General features: G+C 47.7%; 1 protein-coding gene across 7 annotated transcripts in view; it reads right to left on the bottom strand.

Moving 5' to 3' along the window:
• Positions 1–16,039, bottom strand: part of BRD3 (bromodomain containing 3) — an 853,641-nt gene that overhangs the window by 511,027 nt on the left and 326,575 nt on the right. For 6 of the 7 annotated variants that reach the window (XM_069609614.1, XM_069609620.1, XM_069609618.1 and 3 more), the window contains 2 exons: positions 5,353–5,575; positions 3,832–3,966 (listed from right to left, as the gene is read on the bottom strand). In XM_069609614.1, coding sequence (XP_069465715.1) covers positions 3,832–3,966; positions 5,353–5,575 — 358 coding nt within the window. The remainder of the gene's footprint in view (positions 1–3,831; positions 3,967–5,352; positions 5,576–16,039) is intronic. The other variant, XM_069609619.1, reaches the window with a different exon arrangement.

Here is a 16,039-nt window from a genome sequence, read left to right as displayed (position 1 = left end):
CATCCCAAAAGGGTCTTTACTGATTTAGAAACTAAGTGTACAGTATTGAAGTGCATTTGTGTGTAATTATATTGCTCCCTTTGGAAGGCAGCTTATTCTAACCGACTGATAGATAAATAATTGTTTATGCAAGAAACCTTGAGTGTAAGAGTTTATTTGAATACATCCAACTGTAAATCTCTAACTCCACTACAGCTCACATTGGCCCCTCTTGAGATAAGGCTTGCTGCTCAACACGATACCAAAACTGTAGTACAAGCTTATACCATAGATTGGGTTTCCTATACCTGTGGTCAGAGTTGTGTGTAGTGGTCCCAGAGGGTACTGCATACAAACTTTGCCTAACAACTTATTTTCTTGCTTTGCTAGAGATGGCACCTCCCGGGGTGTTTCTGCATTTACCTTTTCACCACAGGCTTGTCCCACTAACCCCAGGGACAATAACCCCAATCTATGAAGGACCTATTGAGGCTATGCGTTACATGCGGGACAAAACTCCAAGGCAGTTTTTGGATGTTTTAAAATATACAATTGGAATTGTATGCAGTAACCCTGTGGGAGACTACACCAGTCTTGTCCACTTGGTATTAGCTAACCCAACTATTGGTATAGGTCTGTACTATACAAGTTGGTAGAGTGACCGAGCAGCCAGACATCTCGAGAGGTAAATGTGAGCTGTAGCATTGAAATCCATAAATACAAGTACACAAATGACACTCAAGTTTTTCTAGTAAAATAATTATTTGACGGTCAGTTTCAAATAAGCCTTCTTTAAAAAGGGCAATATGCAACTATCAAAAAACACTTCATACCACTTTCTCAGATTTAGTTTAAGCAAGTAGATACTCGTTAGAGGTGCTGTGAATACATTTCCTAGACCCTGGGGTGACTAATTACCAGGCAGTATTGGCGTTTATAGATCACTTTCTGGTATTAAAAAAATGAGGTTGTGAAAAAGGAAAAGGTTAGAGAAGGAAAAAGATTAACAGGTTCTCAGGGCATGTGAGCACTTTTCAATCTCCCAATGAATTCCAGATTAGATCTTCACCAGCAATACAAGTTAAATGTTTGCACCAACTATGAGGGACAGTTAGAATCAAGGTCAACGAGTCAGAAGTGTCAGCAGGGAGCCAAGACAGCCAAAGTCAATTTGAACAATGTCTTTGGAGCTGAGGGACTTCTTCAGATTGCACAATGTTAGAGAGTTTGTAAGGAATCACTGTTGGGCCACAAGCTGTGGGTGAAGGTTCAGAGCTGAAATCAACTCTGCAAGAAGCAGCTACTAAGTCTCAACTGCGAACGCAAGCTACAGACAAACGAGGTAAGTATCCTTAGTCAAGACAGTACCTTAGGTTTGAAGAGGATCCAGCTGGCTTCTGTTCTGGTTGCAATCTGGTAGGTCCTGGGTTGCTGTTCCTCAGACTACAGGGAGGATGGCTGGAGGACTCCTGCAATGCAGTTTGACGGTAGTCCGCGGCTAGGGGCTCTTCAGTTCAGCAGCACTTCGCGGTTTCAGCAACCGGCCACTAGCACCACCGCGGACCTTGGACACTTGATGAGCTTCCCATGCTTCTGGTGTCCAGAAATCGGAGGGGAATCTGGCTTGGGTTGTCCTGCATCGAAAGGGTCCTCAGGATCTTGCGGGAGCTCTGTTCCGGCTTAAGGACGATGCACTAGACTATGGATTTTCTCGATTCCTGGCACTCGGTTCCTGCAGCACTAAAGAAGTACAGCCAGCTGAGGAAGGTCTTCCAGCAAAGTTCATCTTGGGGTTAGTTGGTCCCACTTACACAAAGTAAGAAATTGTCCATTCTGGGCTTCTCTAGTCGATTCGGAGCTTCAGCACTGTAGCAGGTCTTCACCGGGCAGTTCAACGGTCCAGCAGGGTGTAGCAAGCTTCTCTTCCAGTTTCCTTTGTCGCATGTTCCTTCCAGTGGTCGACTCTGCCTTCAGACCAAGTAACCTCGCCTTTTATGCAGGTTTCTCCCATTCATGCACAGCCTAACTGTCACTCACACAGCAGGGTGGCTGTCCTGCAAGGACAGCCAGCCAGCCAGCCAATCAGCACTGGCTGCATTCAGGTAACTAACGAGACTAAGGACAGGAGGTTTCGGGCACCTCCCTCGCTTCCTGCCCTGTCAGACACACTGGAGCCGAAGGCGGGTTTCAGCACTGAAGCCCCCCAAAGGCAAAATGAACAAAAGGGTTAAACATGGTTTGGCATGCGGAGTAAAACCCAAGATAGACCTCACAATCAAGAAATGGTGAAAAAAGACCAGGGCCATTTTGACAAAATGGGCACCCATGGGTGCAACACTGCAGCTGAGGGTTCAGTGTGCGGTAGAAACACACAACAGTAGGAAAATTAAACCACTGCCACCAGCCATTAAAAGTCGTGAGGGTAACAAATAAATGTTACATAAGTAGGAAAAGGGGCTACTAGGTAACCCTCCCCCACGCCCCAGAACTTCCACATAAAATGGGGTGTACTGGACATACATAGGAAAAACAGGGAAGTAAAGTCAATTTCACTTTACTACTCTTCGGAAAACAGTAGGTCAGCCAAGACAAGGTAGTTCAATCTCATGAGAAACCCAAAGGACTTCTGTGACACTGCACTGAAGGTGCTGTGTGTCAGCATACAAAAGTAGAAGCCTATTGAGTCTGTCAGACTCCAAAATAAAAAAAAAAACAGAGTCCAAATCAGATCAAAATACATGAGTGAGAAAAAAGGTCTCACTCCAGGATTAAAATTAAAAGTCCTAAAGTCCAGCGAAAGAGCTGGGGGTCTCTAAGGTGGAAGGGAATTAGCACAGAAAGGAGAATTCTCCTCAACAGCGAGGGCCTCTGTTCATTAACAGAGCTTGCTCTTGTTAACAGTTTATTGTGAAGTACAAACCTCCTCCCGAGGCTAAACTTAACTGCTAAGTCACCCAACAGTTTAGTCAAACGTTTTAGAATGCAACTACTTGCACCTTTAATATGGCTTCTCAGAACCACTCAGCCTGTGGTGAAAAAGTAACTAATCAAAGAAACACCTTGGGAGGTGCCATCTCTAGCAAAGCAAGAAAATAAATGCAGCCGCACCATTAAATATTAAAGGTTTAGCATTTATGTGTGTTTTGATACAATGCTTGCTTTTGGCTACCGAGATGAATTGTTATTCAATTCAGTCATCCTATTTGTGTAACTTTACGGTTCCCCCAAAGTGAGCTTCCTGTGGTATCCTCGACAAAACAGATATTGTGCTGGCTGCTGGCCTGAGCCATGTACCCTGTGCTAGATGACATGGCAAAGGAATGTTCAGAGAAAGTGCAAGGAGATACTGGCAACTCCTTGGGGTTTTGCAGGTTCCAAAAAGCCCTCTAATACTCCTTGGAAAATAAATACTAAAGAAACCATTAAAAAAAAAAAAAAAATCCCCAAATACTACCTGCACTTTCAAGCTATTCTGTGCTTGGCAACAAAGCATATTCCGAAGACAGGGAGGCATGTATTAGTGTAGATTTGTTTGAACACTAATATTCCTAATAACCAACAACTTAACAGGTTTAGGATTTGGAATTCACACCACTTCATACAAGGCAAAAAGATTACAAATGTTTCAATTGATGAGAATGATGTGAAACATTTAACATGTGACACGAAGGCTGACGAATATGCAAAAAAAAAAGTTAACACAGTTACGACCATGTCAGAAAAATGAATGTTTAGTACAAAATAAACACCAGATTCGTTAGCATAGAATGTCGGCTAGTATTTTGTACGGTCCACTTTAAAAATAAATAATTTTAAAAAACAGAGAATCTTTGAGAAGGAAAGAATTGTAACCTTTATATCTCTGTTTCCGCCGCTCTGCCATAGTGTCTGCTCGCCTTCCAATTGTTCGCTCTGGAACTGGAGGTTTCGAGAGTGGTTTTGGAGGTGCCACCTTTTCTACAGGCGGTGCAGGTGCAGGATCTGGAACTACATTTTTTACAGTGGTCTTTACATAGTGACATTTTCAACAGTTTACATATTCTATGTTATTTGGTTGAAGCTATGTCATTAGTAAAATTCCAGTGAGCTGCAAATTGTACTAGTAAAAAAAGCATTGCTTAACAGATCTAGTTTGCAGAACAAGATGGATGAAGGCCAGGTCATGGTTTGCCAGATGAAAAGTGCATTTTAAATTTTAATAAGCCATTTCCAAAAAGATACATAAAACAAGCAATAGCCTAATACAAACGTGTAGGCGTTATCCTGAAGGCATCATGCTTTATAAATGGCTTTTTTAAATAGCCCTTGTTGCCACAGTTAAACCTGCAGGCATTTAAGATCACTAAAGAACAGGAGATACCATTAGCCAATTTACCACAATATCAACCTTGAAAGGAGAGTCCTTACCGTGTTAAAATCAGTAAAGAGCACAGTAAATACAGATTTCAGAAATGAGGTATGTGAAACACTTTCCCTCAGCAGTTTCCATAGTGCTATTTAGCTCCTGCGTATAGCCTTAACGAAAGTGGGTATTTGATACCAACATCAACTGCTGTCTCAAAGTCAACTGACTCCTTATAAACAGCCCCATAGCTCTGTTTGGGAGTGTGTATTAGGACATAACCAGAATACATTTTTAGCATAATGGGTCATATACAAGGTCCAAACATTTTAACTTGTATTTTTAGGAATTTAGATGTGTTCCTCATTCCCCAGGCAAAGTACCTGCTTACTGTGTGATGCTTCATATCCAGGAGCTGTTTTTACCACCTGGCATACCCATCAAATCTTTATTGCCCTCAATGCTTATGTGTTTGCTTTTTTATGTTAGGGTACTTGATATTTGTTTAGTGCCTCCTACCATTTAATATTTCCTCTAAAAGCTGTACAAAATGCATTTGTAATAGCACGACTATCTATAGTTCAGGGTTCGAAATTGAAGGGAACTATGTAGCTCCTGCTTCTGGCATAGTGGACCCTGGTTAGCATGAAACCAACACCTACCAGGAGCTAATTTTGGCTCCTAGGGCCAACTAGTGCTTTTTTTACAAACATGTAATTGAGGCATTAACTGAGTATTTGAGACTGTTAATAAAGAAGAATTATAAAACATTTATTATACATTAAATCACAAATATTCACACCAAATACACAAAAGGTTAATGAGCACCTCTGGTAGCTCCTGGTCCCCCTGCGGTAGCTCCTACCTACAGGGCAGGACACCCAGGAGCTGGTTTTAGCTCCTGCTCATCAAATCACAATTTTGAACACTTACTAAAAGTATTAATTTCAAGGAAGGTAGAAAATATTTGAAGGATTATTGGATATTGCACAAAATATGAGATAATAGTAATCCATTGCTGTAGGTTTTACCTGGGGGTGTTGGAGGAGTTGCAACAACAACAGATGGGGAGGTCTTGGCTGCTGATGTTGTTACTGTTGTGACTGCCTTTACAGCTCCCACCACTCCTGGCTTACGGGATTTGCCTTTTGGAATTGGTGGCAACAACTCTACTTCTTCTTGAGGCATCTGGGCTACTTTCTGAAGAAATATTTTCTCAAGTGCTTGGGCCATCAGTACAATGTCGTCTGTAGGCTAAGCAGAAACAAACCACAGTAAACATCTTACTTTCACCCACTAAGAATGAAAAAAGAGCATACATTTCATTAAAACCATTTCACTTGACCCATAAAGTATAATAGCAAAAAAACAAAAAAACAAATCGAAGGGTGCAATGGGGGATTCTGCTGCATTATTTTACCCACCACAGGTAAACATCTAATTTCTTTACAAATTTCAGTGCGATTGTGAAAACAGGAACATTTCACAAAAGGAAAATTAGTCAATATTTTCAGAAACCATGCGCTGAATGTGAATCACAATTTATAAGTACCATCAAAGCATCCAACAAATTCCTGCTGTGGTTTTTCTACTTTGTGAAAATCTCACAGGGCAAAAACCATACAATATTAAATGTGTTTGTTAACCAAATCATTAACCTACTGGTTCATTTGTTGTTTCAATACCCATGCTGTTAGGTAAGAATGTGTACAGTCCAACTGGTGTGGGACTACACAAGACATCACTTGGTACTGGTTAACCCACCTTTTAATATAGGCCTGTACTACACAAGTTGGTAGTGGGGTAATGTGAGCTGCAGAATGAAATAAGTAAATAAAGGTATCCAAGAAAACACAGACTTAAAAGTTTTATTATAAATATTTATTTATATACACAAACAAGGATACATAGATTTTTTTTAATGTGTTTATTTTAAACAGACAGGTTATAACAATACAGAGCTTAATCATTCGTGACATGGAGCATAAACCCAATACAATTTGTCGCCTTTCCCTCCCTTCCACTGAGTCTTAAATTCCTTCTTCCCATCCCCGCTGGGGATCTCCATCTTGTACAGTTCTCCTGGCTAATTGGGGCTTGTATGTCAGAGCCGGAAAGTTTTGGTCAAAGTCTAAGACCAGGCCCCAAATGTTATGAAAGCGGTGTAGGAGGCCTGCCCCGGCAGCTGTCACCTTCTCAGCGATCAAGATGTCCCAGACTTTCACCCACCAGAAAGGCATAAGAGGGCCTTCCGCCGTTTTCCATGTGCGGGCTATCAAATTTCTGCCCGCCAGAAAGCATTGGGATAGTAGTTTGGCTTTGGGTCCAGACCTTGGGTAGATTGCGGGAATCGGAGCTCCAAGAAGAATGGGTTCAGGGTCTAGGGGCAGCCACATCTGAGTAATATCTACAATCGTCAATAGGCGTGGTTTCCAAAAGGTTTGAGCCTTAGGGCAGGACCACCACATATGAAAGAAGGACCCTATTTGGCCGCATTGTCTCCAGCATTTTAGGTTGAGTGTGGGATTCATATGATGAAGTCTTAGTGGAGGGTAATACCAACGGAGGAGGATCTTGTAGGCGCATTCCCTATTCGTGATGCAAGATGAGGAGGTGTGGGCTCGCGACCAAATATCAACCCATAGTTGGTCCTCAATAGGGTGGCCCAGGTCCGCTTCCCATTGGGCCATATACCGTGTCTTGGAGATTAAGAAATCTTTTTGGAGGCGTTTCTATAGAGTAGAGATTCTCCCTCGGACTGGGAGCTCATTAAGGGTCAGTTCAATAGCTGTGGAGGGGTGGGTGGCTGCTTGGCGGGTCTGTGGGTGAGTGCACCAGTGGTGCAGCTCGATGTATGTGAATCTATCCTGTTCCTGAAGCTTAAAGAGTTCTTTACCTCGCTCAAAGGTACAGGGTTGTCCCCCTTCGAAGAGTTCTCCCAAGGTCTCCAGGCTGCCCGCGATCCAGGACCTAAAGTTCCGGGTGGACGGCCCGGGTGAGAAAGTTAGGTTCATGAACACTGGGGAGAGGGGGCAGAGTCCCACCTGGATCTTCTTTTGCTTCAGCGCTTTGTCCCAGACAGAGATGGTGTGTTTGGTGGTCGCCAGAAGTTCCCGTCGCCGTTCCGGAGGAGGGATGCGTGGGAGAAAGCGTAGTGGGAGAGGTAGCTGCGCCTGTTCAAGATCCACCCATCTGGGGCGGTTAGTAAGTCTCTGCCACGATTGAATTCAGGCAAGCTGAACCTCCATCTGGTATTTCTGTAGATCTGGGACCCCGAGGCCACAGAGCTTTGCGTTGCCCAACATTGTGGCCTTATGGTTTCTGGCTTCCCCCCCCCCCCTCCAAATAAACTTCAGTATTTTCTTCTGTAAGTTTTGGAAGGCTGGCGCCGGAATTGGCACCAGAAGTGAGGAACAGGCGTATAGGAATCTCTGTAGCAAGTTCATTTTACAGGCCGTGTTCCCACCCAAAATTGAGATCTCTTGTGCCGCCCAACGCTTTAAGTCTGCCTCCAGGGCTGTGAATAGTGGAGGAAAGTTTGCTCGATAGACCTTGCTCTGGTTAGCTGGGATCTGGACTCCCAAGTAGTTGATTCCCCTGGTCGTCCATTGTACTGGGCATAGCGGGATTAGGGCTTCCTGGTCCTCCAGGGACAGACCCACCCCCATGGCAGCTGATTTCCGGAAGTTGATGGCAAAACCTGTGACCTTTCCATAGCTTGCTATCTCAGCCAGGGCTGGAAGGAGGTACGGGGCTCTGATGGTCAGAAGGACATCGTCCACATGGAGGGCCAGTTTATGGTGCACTGAGCCCGATTGAAAGCCTTTGATTGCAGGGTTTAGCCTGATCCGTTGGGCGAACGGTTCCATAATGAGTGAAAAGAGGAGTGCTGACAGTGAACATCCTTGCCTGGTTCCACAGGTTAGGCTGATAGGGGAGGAAAGGGTGCCATTAACTCTGAGAAGGGTTGTGGGCGCTTTATAGTTAACCAGCCTCATAGTGCAAAATTCCGGGCCAAATCGAAAGGCCTCGAGGGTGAGCCTCAAAGGTCCAGTCCACTTTGTCGAATGCCTTGATTGCATCCAGGGCCAGAAGCACCAGCTCCCGGGAATCTCAGGAGGCAAGTTCCACCAGGTCCAAGGCGCTACGGATGTTGTCGGCCGTGGAGCGGTGTTTGAGGAAGCCACACTGATCAGCGCCGATTATCTCCGGCAAAAACTGGGACAGTCGTGTTGCTAGAATTTGAGTATATATTGGCATCTATATTGATTGGGGCGATGGGTCTATATGATGCAGGGTTCTGTGGGTCGCCGCCATGTTTAGGCAGCAAGACCGTAAAAAATTTACTCTTGCATGGGCGGGGTTATAGTGCCCGTGGTCCTGAATGAGTTAAACAGCTGTACCAGAGGCGCTAATAATTGGGGTTTGAAAATCTTATAGAACCTGGTTGTATACCCATGTGGGCCGGAGGCCCGGGATTTAAGGGCTTTTATCGCCTCGTCCACTTCCTCGTCAGTAATCGGTGCCTCCAGAGAGTCACAGCTGCCTTTTTTAGTCGGGGAAGCGCTGCTTTCCGTAAGTATTCCCTCTGTTCCTTCATGTCCCGCACCAGAGCGGTCATCACCTGGGTCAGGTGGGCCGTCCCGAGCCGTAGTTTTTCCTGGTCAGCGTATTGGGTTTTGCCATGCTGATCTCGCAGGCCCACGATCGTATTATTCCTTTTCGCCTTGGCAAGTTTGGCCACCAGTAGTTTTTTTGCTTTGTTATTTTTAGCATAGTAAAACTGTTTAGCTTTTGCCATTTGGTGGGCAGTATGTTCGGCGTAGTGGGCCTCGATCTTCTTTTGCGCTATCTGGATAGCTCGCTTTGTTTTAGGGGTCCAGCCCTTCTCCTTGTGGATTCTTTCTGCTTTTTCGATTTCTTCCTCAAGGCTCTGACGAGTTTTGTCGTTTATGCCTGTGATAGGCCACTCCTTGGGCAATCCGTTCCCCCCCGCACCACTGCCTTCATTGCGTCTCAGTTGTTGGCAGAGGTGTCTTCGCTAGGGTTTTCCTTAAAGAAGTTGTTGATCGTGGTTGCGATCGCGTCGAGTGGCATCTTGTTAACGATCAGGTCATATAGCGTCCATCTGCGCTGTTGGGGGAATCGAGTGGTCCCTGCACTCGGATCTCAAGCGTCACTGGGGCATGGTCGGACAGAATTCTGGAGCCAATTTTCACATCCTTGGTGAATGTGAAGATTTGCAGAGATACTAGGAGAAGATCTATTCTGGAGAACGTTCTGTGGACATAAGAATAGAAGTAAAAGTCTTTCGGACGGGTGGAGTACCCTCCATGAGTCCACTACCCCTAGAGTTCTGAATAATTGCAGGAAGGGAGAGAGGGTTGTACTTAGCGGCTAATAGAAAAGCACCTGGCCCGAATTTGGCGCGTATACTGAGACTACGCAGTATAATTGTCCCGACAGCAGCCATTTCACTGCTATGAACTGCCCCTCCGGGCAGCTTATAGAGTCCAGTATTTGAGGGTTCAGCCACGTCCTGAATAGAATTGCTGTGCCACCCCTCTTGGAGTTCCCAGACGCGAAAAGTTGCTTTGGGAAGTTTCGGGAACGTAGGCGGCCGAGATCCGCCAGCAGTAGGTGGCATTGTCATTCTGAAGTTTCTGTGCCATTGACTTGCGTTTAGCTGGCGAATTCAGTCCCTTAACATTCAGGGAGACAAACATCAGAGTCTGATGTTCCGGGGCAAGCTCTGGAGTCGCCAACAAGTTCTGAGGATGGGGGATGCAGTATCAGCCATCATGTCGTGGGATATATGACCATTTATTAACCTGCCTTTGGGGTTTTTGCTCGGACCGCCAACGGGAAGATCGAGGTTTAGCTGAGGGTGGCGGACCTTTTGTGGGTCTAAAACCCCACCTGGCCAAGAGGGCCATAGAACAGTGCGAAGCCAACATGGCCAAAATTACTAATAGTCTTGGTGGATCGCCCCAAGGACTCATAGGTGGATTGGGCCTTGGCGCTGGGCATGGGCCGTAGGGTGAGGCCCGCTGCATTAGAGATGAAGCTCATCTGTGTTCCTGTAGGTGATGGTCGGCCCCAGGGCGCCGGGCCGGCGAACTGGGTTAGAGAATGCTGGCGACTCCATCATGGGACCGCGACCGGCTATTTCCTGTTCCGGAAACTCTGAACCTTCGACCACGAGTTTTGTTTGGATTTCGGGGAGGTCATAGGGTCCGAGTCCGCTGTCGCCTCAGTGGCTGGTAGAGGCAAGGGCCTGGAAGGGTCCGGGTGCATGTTTTCAGCGTCGTCTAAATGGCTAATTTTCCTTAGCGTGCCCTTGTAGGAAAATTGCAAGGCAGTGGGAAAGAGCCATCTGTAGCAAATTTTTTGGACTTGAAGGAAAGTGGTTAGCGGGCGGAGGGCTCGCCTCTTCTGGAGAGTAAGATGAGATCGTTCTTGATAAATCTGGAGGGAGGCCCCTTGGAATATGATTTCATCTTTGGAGCGGCTTATCGCCGAAATGGCTTCCTTCGTGGTGAAAAAGTGCACCCTGGTGATAACATCGGGCAGGACATCCGACTCCACTCCGCGGCGGGGGCTCAGCCTGTGGGTGCGGTCTAGGAGAAACTGTGAATCCTCCAGGTCAGGGAGGAGGGTTTGAAAAAAAAAAAAAGAGGCCCACGTATTCAGCCAACCCCTTGTCTGGGACTGAGGTAGGTACCCCCCCGAATTCGGAGGTTGTTGCGCCGGGACCCATTTTCCAGGTCCTCCTGCTTGTATTCTAGGATTTGGACCTCGGTTAGGGCGGAGGTATGGTCTTGGGTGCCATCCTCAACCTCTCCCAGTATCTGTTCCACCTCCGAGATTGTTTTGTCCGTACTCTCTAGCTTGGTAGTAAGTTCTGTCATACAAGACCGGAATTCTGATTTAATGTCAGCAATAAATTCACAGATATCCTCTTTGGTCGCCAGAGGTCCCTTGGTGTCTAGGGATTCCCGTGAAGCGGAGGAGTAGGGGTCTTGTTTCTTTGCTTTGTCGGATGACATTAACATTGTTGCTATGTCCGAGGTCTTGGTGGATTTCGGTTGCTTGGACATTGTGATGCTTGTTGGCAGCGGGTCAATGGACGCAGGGAGCACCGTAGCAGTAGTGGAGAATTGCTGCTAGAGCCAACCGAGGACCCTCAGAGCCCCTCGAGAGGTCAAGGTGTGCCACCCGTGCGGGTTATAAGCCTTATCCCCGGGAAGCTGGGCCGGGGTGCCCCAGGAAAAGTTCGGGGAGAGGAAGGGAGGAGAGAGGTCAAGCGACTCGGACGCAGTACAGGCTCACCTCCAGATCGAGTCCGGGTCCCTTTAGAAAGGCGCAAGGCTTCCAAGTGGGCGCCGATTGCTCACTCAGAGGCGGAGAGGCACGATATGTTCTCCAGGAGCTGCACGGCCCTCCGGCACCTCCCCAGGAATTATGTCACTTTAAGGGGCTGCTTGTGTATGCCCATAGACTGGTGAGTTGGCCCCACCGGGAGGCCGTCTTTGTTGGAAGGGGGCTACCCTTTAATCCAGAGGTGTGCAGCTGCAGGATGGTGTGGGCCGGGGCACCCCAGGAGGAAGAAGGCAGAGGGGTCGGGCCGACTGGGGAGTGCGGGAAGCGGCTCCGGTGCATCCCAGGACCGTGTGAGGAGAGAGAGAGAGAGAGGGGGGGGCAGGCCCCTCCTCCAGCGCGTCCCAACTGCCAGAGCGGGGAGCACCACAGCCGGTCGAGTGGGAGGACCGGCTACCAGGCTGAAATCAAGCCGGCCGCCGCAGGTTGCCTCAGCACCCCCACGGGGACGGGTGATAGAGCGGGGGCCAGATGAAGCCACGAGGGTGCCCCCTATCAGGGCACGGGCGGTGCAGGGCTCCAGTCGCCCAGGCAGCCGCAGGAGCAATCCGGAAGGGAGGTGGGGCTATGGGGAGAGAGTCAAAGCTGGCTGGGCAGCGATGAGGCTCCGCGGGTCGGCGTCATCAGGAGAGGGAAAGGAGGGGAGAGCCGGCGAGCAGCTCCGGAGAGGTGTCGGGGCCCGCAGGCGAGCGCTGCCCAGCGCATAGGTGCCGCCGAAGGCGTCACGGCAGGCGGACCTCACTCTCCACCCCGCTCCTGCCCCAGCTGTCCCCAAGCCAAGCGGGTCCGTCCGCCATCTTGGATCCTCCACACTACGCGAACAAAACTTCTCTTATGCAGTCGGTTGCCGCCCCCGAGGGTGTGCAAGGAGCGGGCAGCCGGTGCTCCAGGCCTTCATGGACCACCTCAGGAGTTCCTGCGGTGCAGCAGGGTGGTATTGCCGCATTTTAAGCTAGATGCAGCGGGCGTCCCACGGAGGCCATCAAAGGTGCGTCTTCATTGACAGCGCTCCAGGCCACGCCCCACACACAAGGATATTTTAAGCACTCTTTAAAAAGCAGTAACTAAGAGTAACATTAATCCCAAAGTCAGGATTCAATTTGTAACAGAAGCAATAAGGCAGGTGAGTAACGTTTCATATGTTATACATTTTCCAGCAGAGAGTAAGGTCATTGAGGTCAGTAATAACACTGATTTGTGATCACCATTTCAATATTGAGTTAAGGAAGGAAAGGTTATAGTTGGATCAGATCATACTTCGTACTTAGAAAAACAGTTTGATTCTCCCAGAGGGACATAGGCAGTCTTTTATCCCTGCAATAATAGTGTTCAACAATTAAAACCTGTAAGGGACCAAGCACTGCCAAAGCCAATAGATTCAGAAGGGGGCCTTTAGGGAACTTGACAGCCAAAGTCAATGGGCTAGCTAAAAGTTCTGATGCTCTTACAAAATATTTTAGCAAAGGCAGTAGTTCAAATAGACAATCACAGCAACTCAAGAGGAGTCACCTTGAAGAAGCACAAGCTTAAAGGCCAGTGCAAGTGAGTTGCGGTCAACTCCAAAGACTGTAAAATGCACTCCCGAAGGTTGGAAGCACCAGAAATGGCATAAGGTTGATGTACCCGAAACCCCAGAGTACTTGTGAACTGAAGAATGTGTTCCAGAAGGATGCCCTCCTGTTGCAGTGTAGCAGACCCTTGTTCCTGGTCCTTGGTCATGGTGACCAATGGGACATTGTCTGGTGGCCTCCTGCGGCAGGACTCTAGAGAGACTCGCAATGGATTCTCCTTGATTCGGCCTCTTTGTAGTTTTGGCGCCTTTCCCTCAGCGCCAAAGAAGAATGAAAAGCTCTAGTTCGAAGTTACTTGATCCCTCTGCCCTTGGGTCTGGTGAGGGGACTCTGGATGATGATGATTTCCTGCTTCTGTAGGGCCCTCAGGATGCACACGAAGTTTTCGCTTGATTCGCACTTCGGAAGAAAATGCACTCTATGGTGAGGGGTCCCTGGGTATTGGGATTCAGCGCGCCAAATTGAAGCTCATCTTTAGTCTAGTTGGTCCCAGCAACCCAAGGGAGGAAGTGGTCCCGTGCGGGTCTTCCCAGTCGAAATAACAGGTCAGCACAGCTGCAGGGCTTCACAGGCACATCGCGGTCCAGGAGGGTGCTGCTGGCGTCTCTTCAAGTCTTTGTCGAATGTTGTCCTTCTGTGGTCCCCAAAACCTCGCCTTTTAAGAGAGAGTTCCCATTCATTCACAGCCCTAGGCTGTCAATCGCCCCAGCAGGGTAGCTTTCCTCCAGGACAGTCAGCCAGCCAATCAGAACATTTCACTCAGGCACACAGAGACAAAGGACGGGGAAGCTTCAGGACCCTCCCTCACTTCCTACCTTCCCAGACACACTACAGCTGTGGCAGGCCTCAGGGCTGAAGCTTGCCAAAGGCAAAATACACAAAGGACTCGAACACAATTCAAACATAGTATAAGCCCAGAAGAAAAAGAAGAAATGGCAAAAATAAAGAACACTGGCCATTTGAGAAAATGGTCACCTTTGGGTGCTGTACTGCAGCTGAGGACTCAGCCTGCAGATACATGGCACAAGGTAGTAAGAAAGAAACCACTGCAACCAGCCATTCAAGAAAGTTAGTTTAACAGAATGTTAAATGAGGAGTGAGATGAACAAGTTACTTCTTACCTGGTAACGTTCTTTCGATGGGATGTTCCTCCGACGTATTCCTTTTCTTTGATAATATGTTTCGAGCTTGCTGGCCTCGGAAATTTTTTCTGTAGAGGGCGCTGCGCGTCGACGTCCGCCGAGTCGATGTCCTTCGACGGCCACCGTATCGGCGCCGACGTCCCCATGCCCATAAATAGCCACGCGCTGCGTCCGTTGCTCAGTTCCGTTTTGTAGCATAAGAAAAGTCATGCCTGAATTGGTTAGTGACCTTGAAGGAGCGTAAACTGCAACCACAAGGGAAGTTATCACTGCGGGGATGGTTGGGAGGGGCGATCAGGAATACGTCGGAGGAACATCCCGTCGAAAGAACGTTACTAGGTAAGAAGTAACTTGTTCTTCAAAGGGATTGTGTCCTCCGATGTATTCCTTATCTTTGATAGACTCCCATAGCAGTGGCATGTAATTGGAGGCGGGAGTGAGAGCGTTATGTATCCCTCTAGGGATGGAACAAATGTAATACGGCCTTGCCAAATCTGGTCTCTTGAGCAGTGGAGGAATCCAGATTGTAAAATTTTGTGAATGTATGTGCGGACGACCATGTGGCAGCCGCACATATATCCCGGACCGGTACCCCTCTTTGGAGAGCCAAAGAGGCTGCGATACCCCTGGTTGAATGAGCCCTGAGATTTTGGGGTGGCTCTTTCCCTGCTAGTCTAACATTCCAGGATGGCCAAAATAATCCACCTGGAGATGGTTTGTTTTGTTATGGGTAGTCCCAGCTTGTGACCTGAGTATCCTACAAACAGTTGGTCTGATTGCCTGATCCTAGCCATTCTGCTGATGTAAAAGCTGAGAGCTCGCCTAGGGTCCAGCCTATGTAGTCTTTCCTCCTCTTTCCCCGGATGGGGAGGAGGGTAGAACGAAGGCAAGGTAATTGTATGAGTAATATGAAATTCAGAAACCACCTTTGCGTGGAAATTAGGCTTCACCTGTAGGACAACCTTGTCCTTGTGGAAGAGTAGTTCGCTCACCCTCCTAGCAGATGTTAGTGCTACCAATAGGACAGTGTTAAGCCTGAGAAATCTCAGCACGCAAGAGTGAAGTGGTTCGAATGGAGTGCCCTTTAAGAAGATGAAGACTAAATTTAAAGTCCCATATGGGAACCTGGAATGGTTTTGGAGGGTAAACATTAGTTAGTCCCTTGAGAAATTGTACCACTAGAGGAATTTTGAAATACGATGGTTCCTCCGCAGTGCGCTTGAAGATAGCAAGCGCTGCAAGATAGCCTTTTACAGTGCCCACTTGAAGGCCTGAGTTTGCCAAGTAGAGCAGAAACGATAACACCGTTGGTGTACCACATGAAAAAGGGTCGATATTCTCTTCCCTACACCAGCTGCAAAATTTGTTAAATTTGTTCCAAAGGCAGCGGTATAAAGACTTTGTTGCCGGTCTTCTGGCCGAAAGCAACACCTCCATGACGTCATCAGGGAGATCCCAATCCTTGTACCTCAACCTTTCAGAAGCCAAGCGTGAAGGTTGAGGGTTTTGGTGTCTGGATGGAGAACCTGACCTCCCTTCTGCGAGAGAAGATCCTCTTTGAGTGGAAGACGGATTGGAGGACAGATGGACATATCTAGAAAGTCCGGGTACCACGTTCTTCTGGC

Source organism: Ambystoma mexicanum, chromosome 8 (assembly GCF_040938575.1).
Source record: "Ambystoma mexicanum isolate Mex_15411 chromosome 8, UKY_AmexF1_1, whole genome shotgun sequence".
Classification (NCBI taxonomy): Eukaryota; Metazoa; Chordata; class Amphibia; order Caudata; family Ambystomatidae; genus Ambystoma; species Ambystoma mexicanum.
This window is presented reverse-complemented; position numbering and strand designations above follow the sequence as displayed.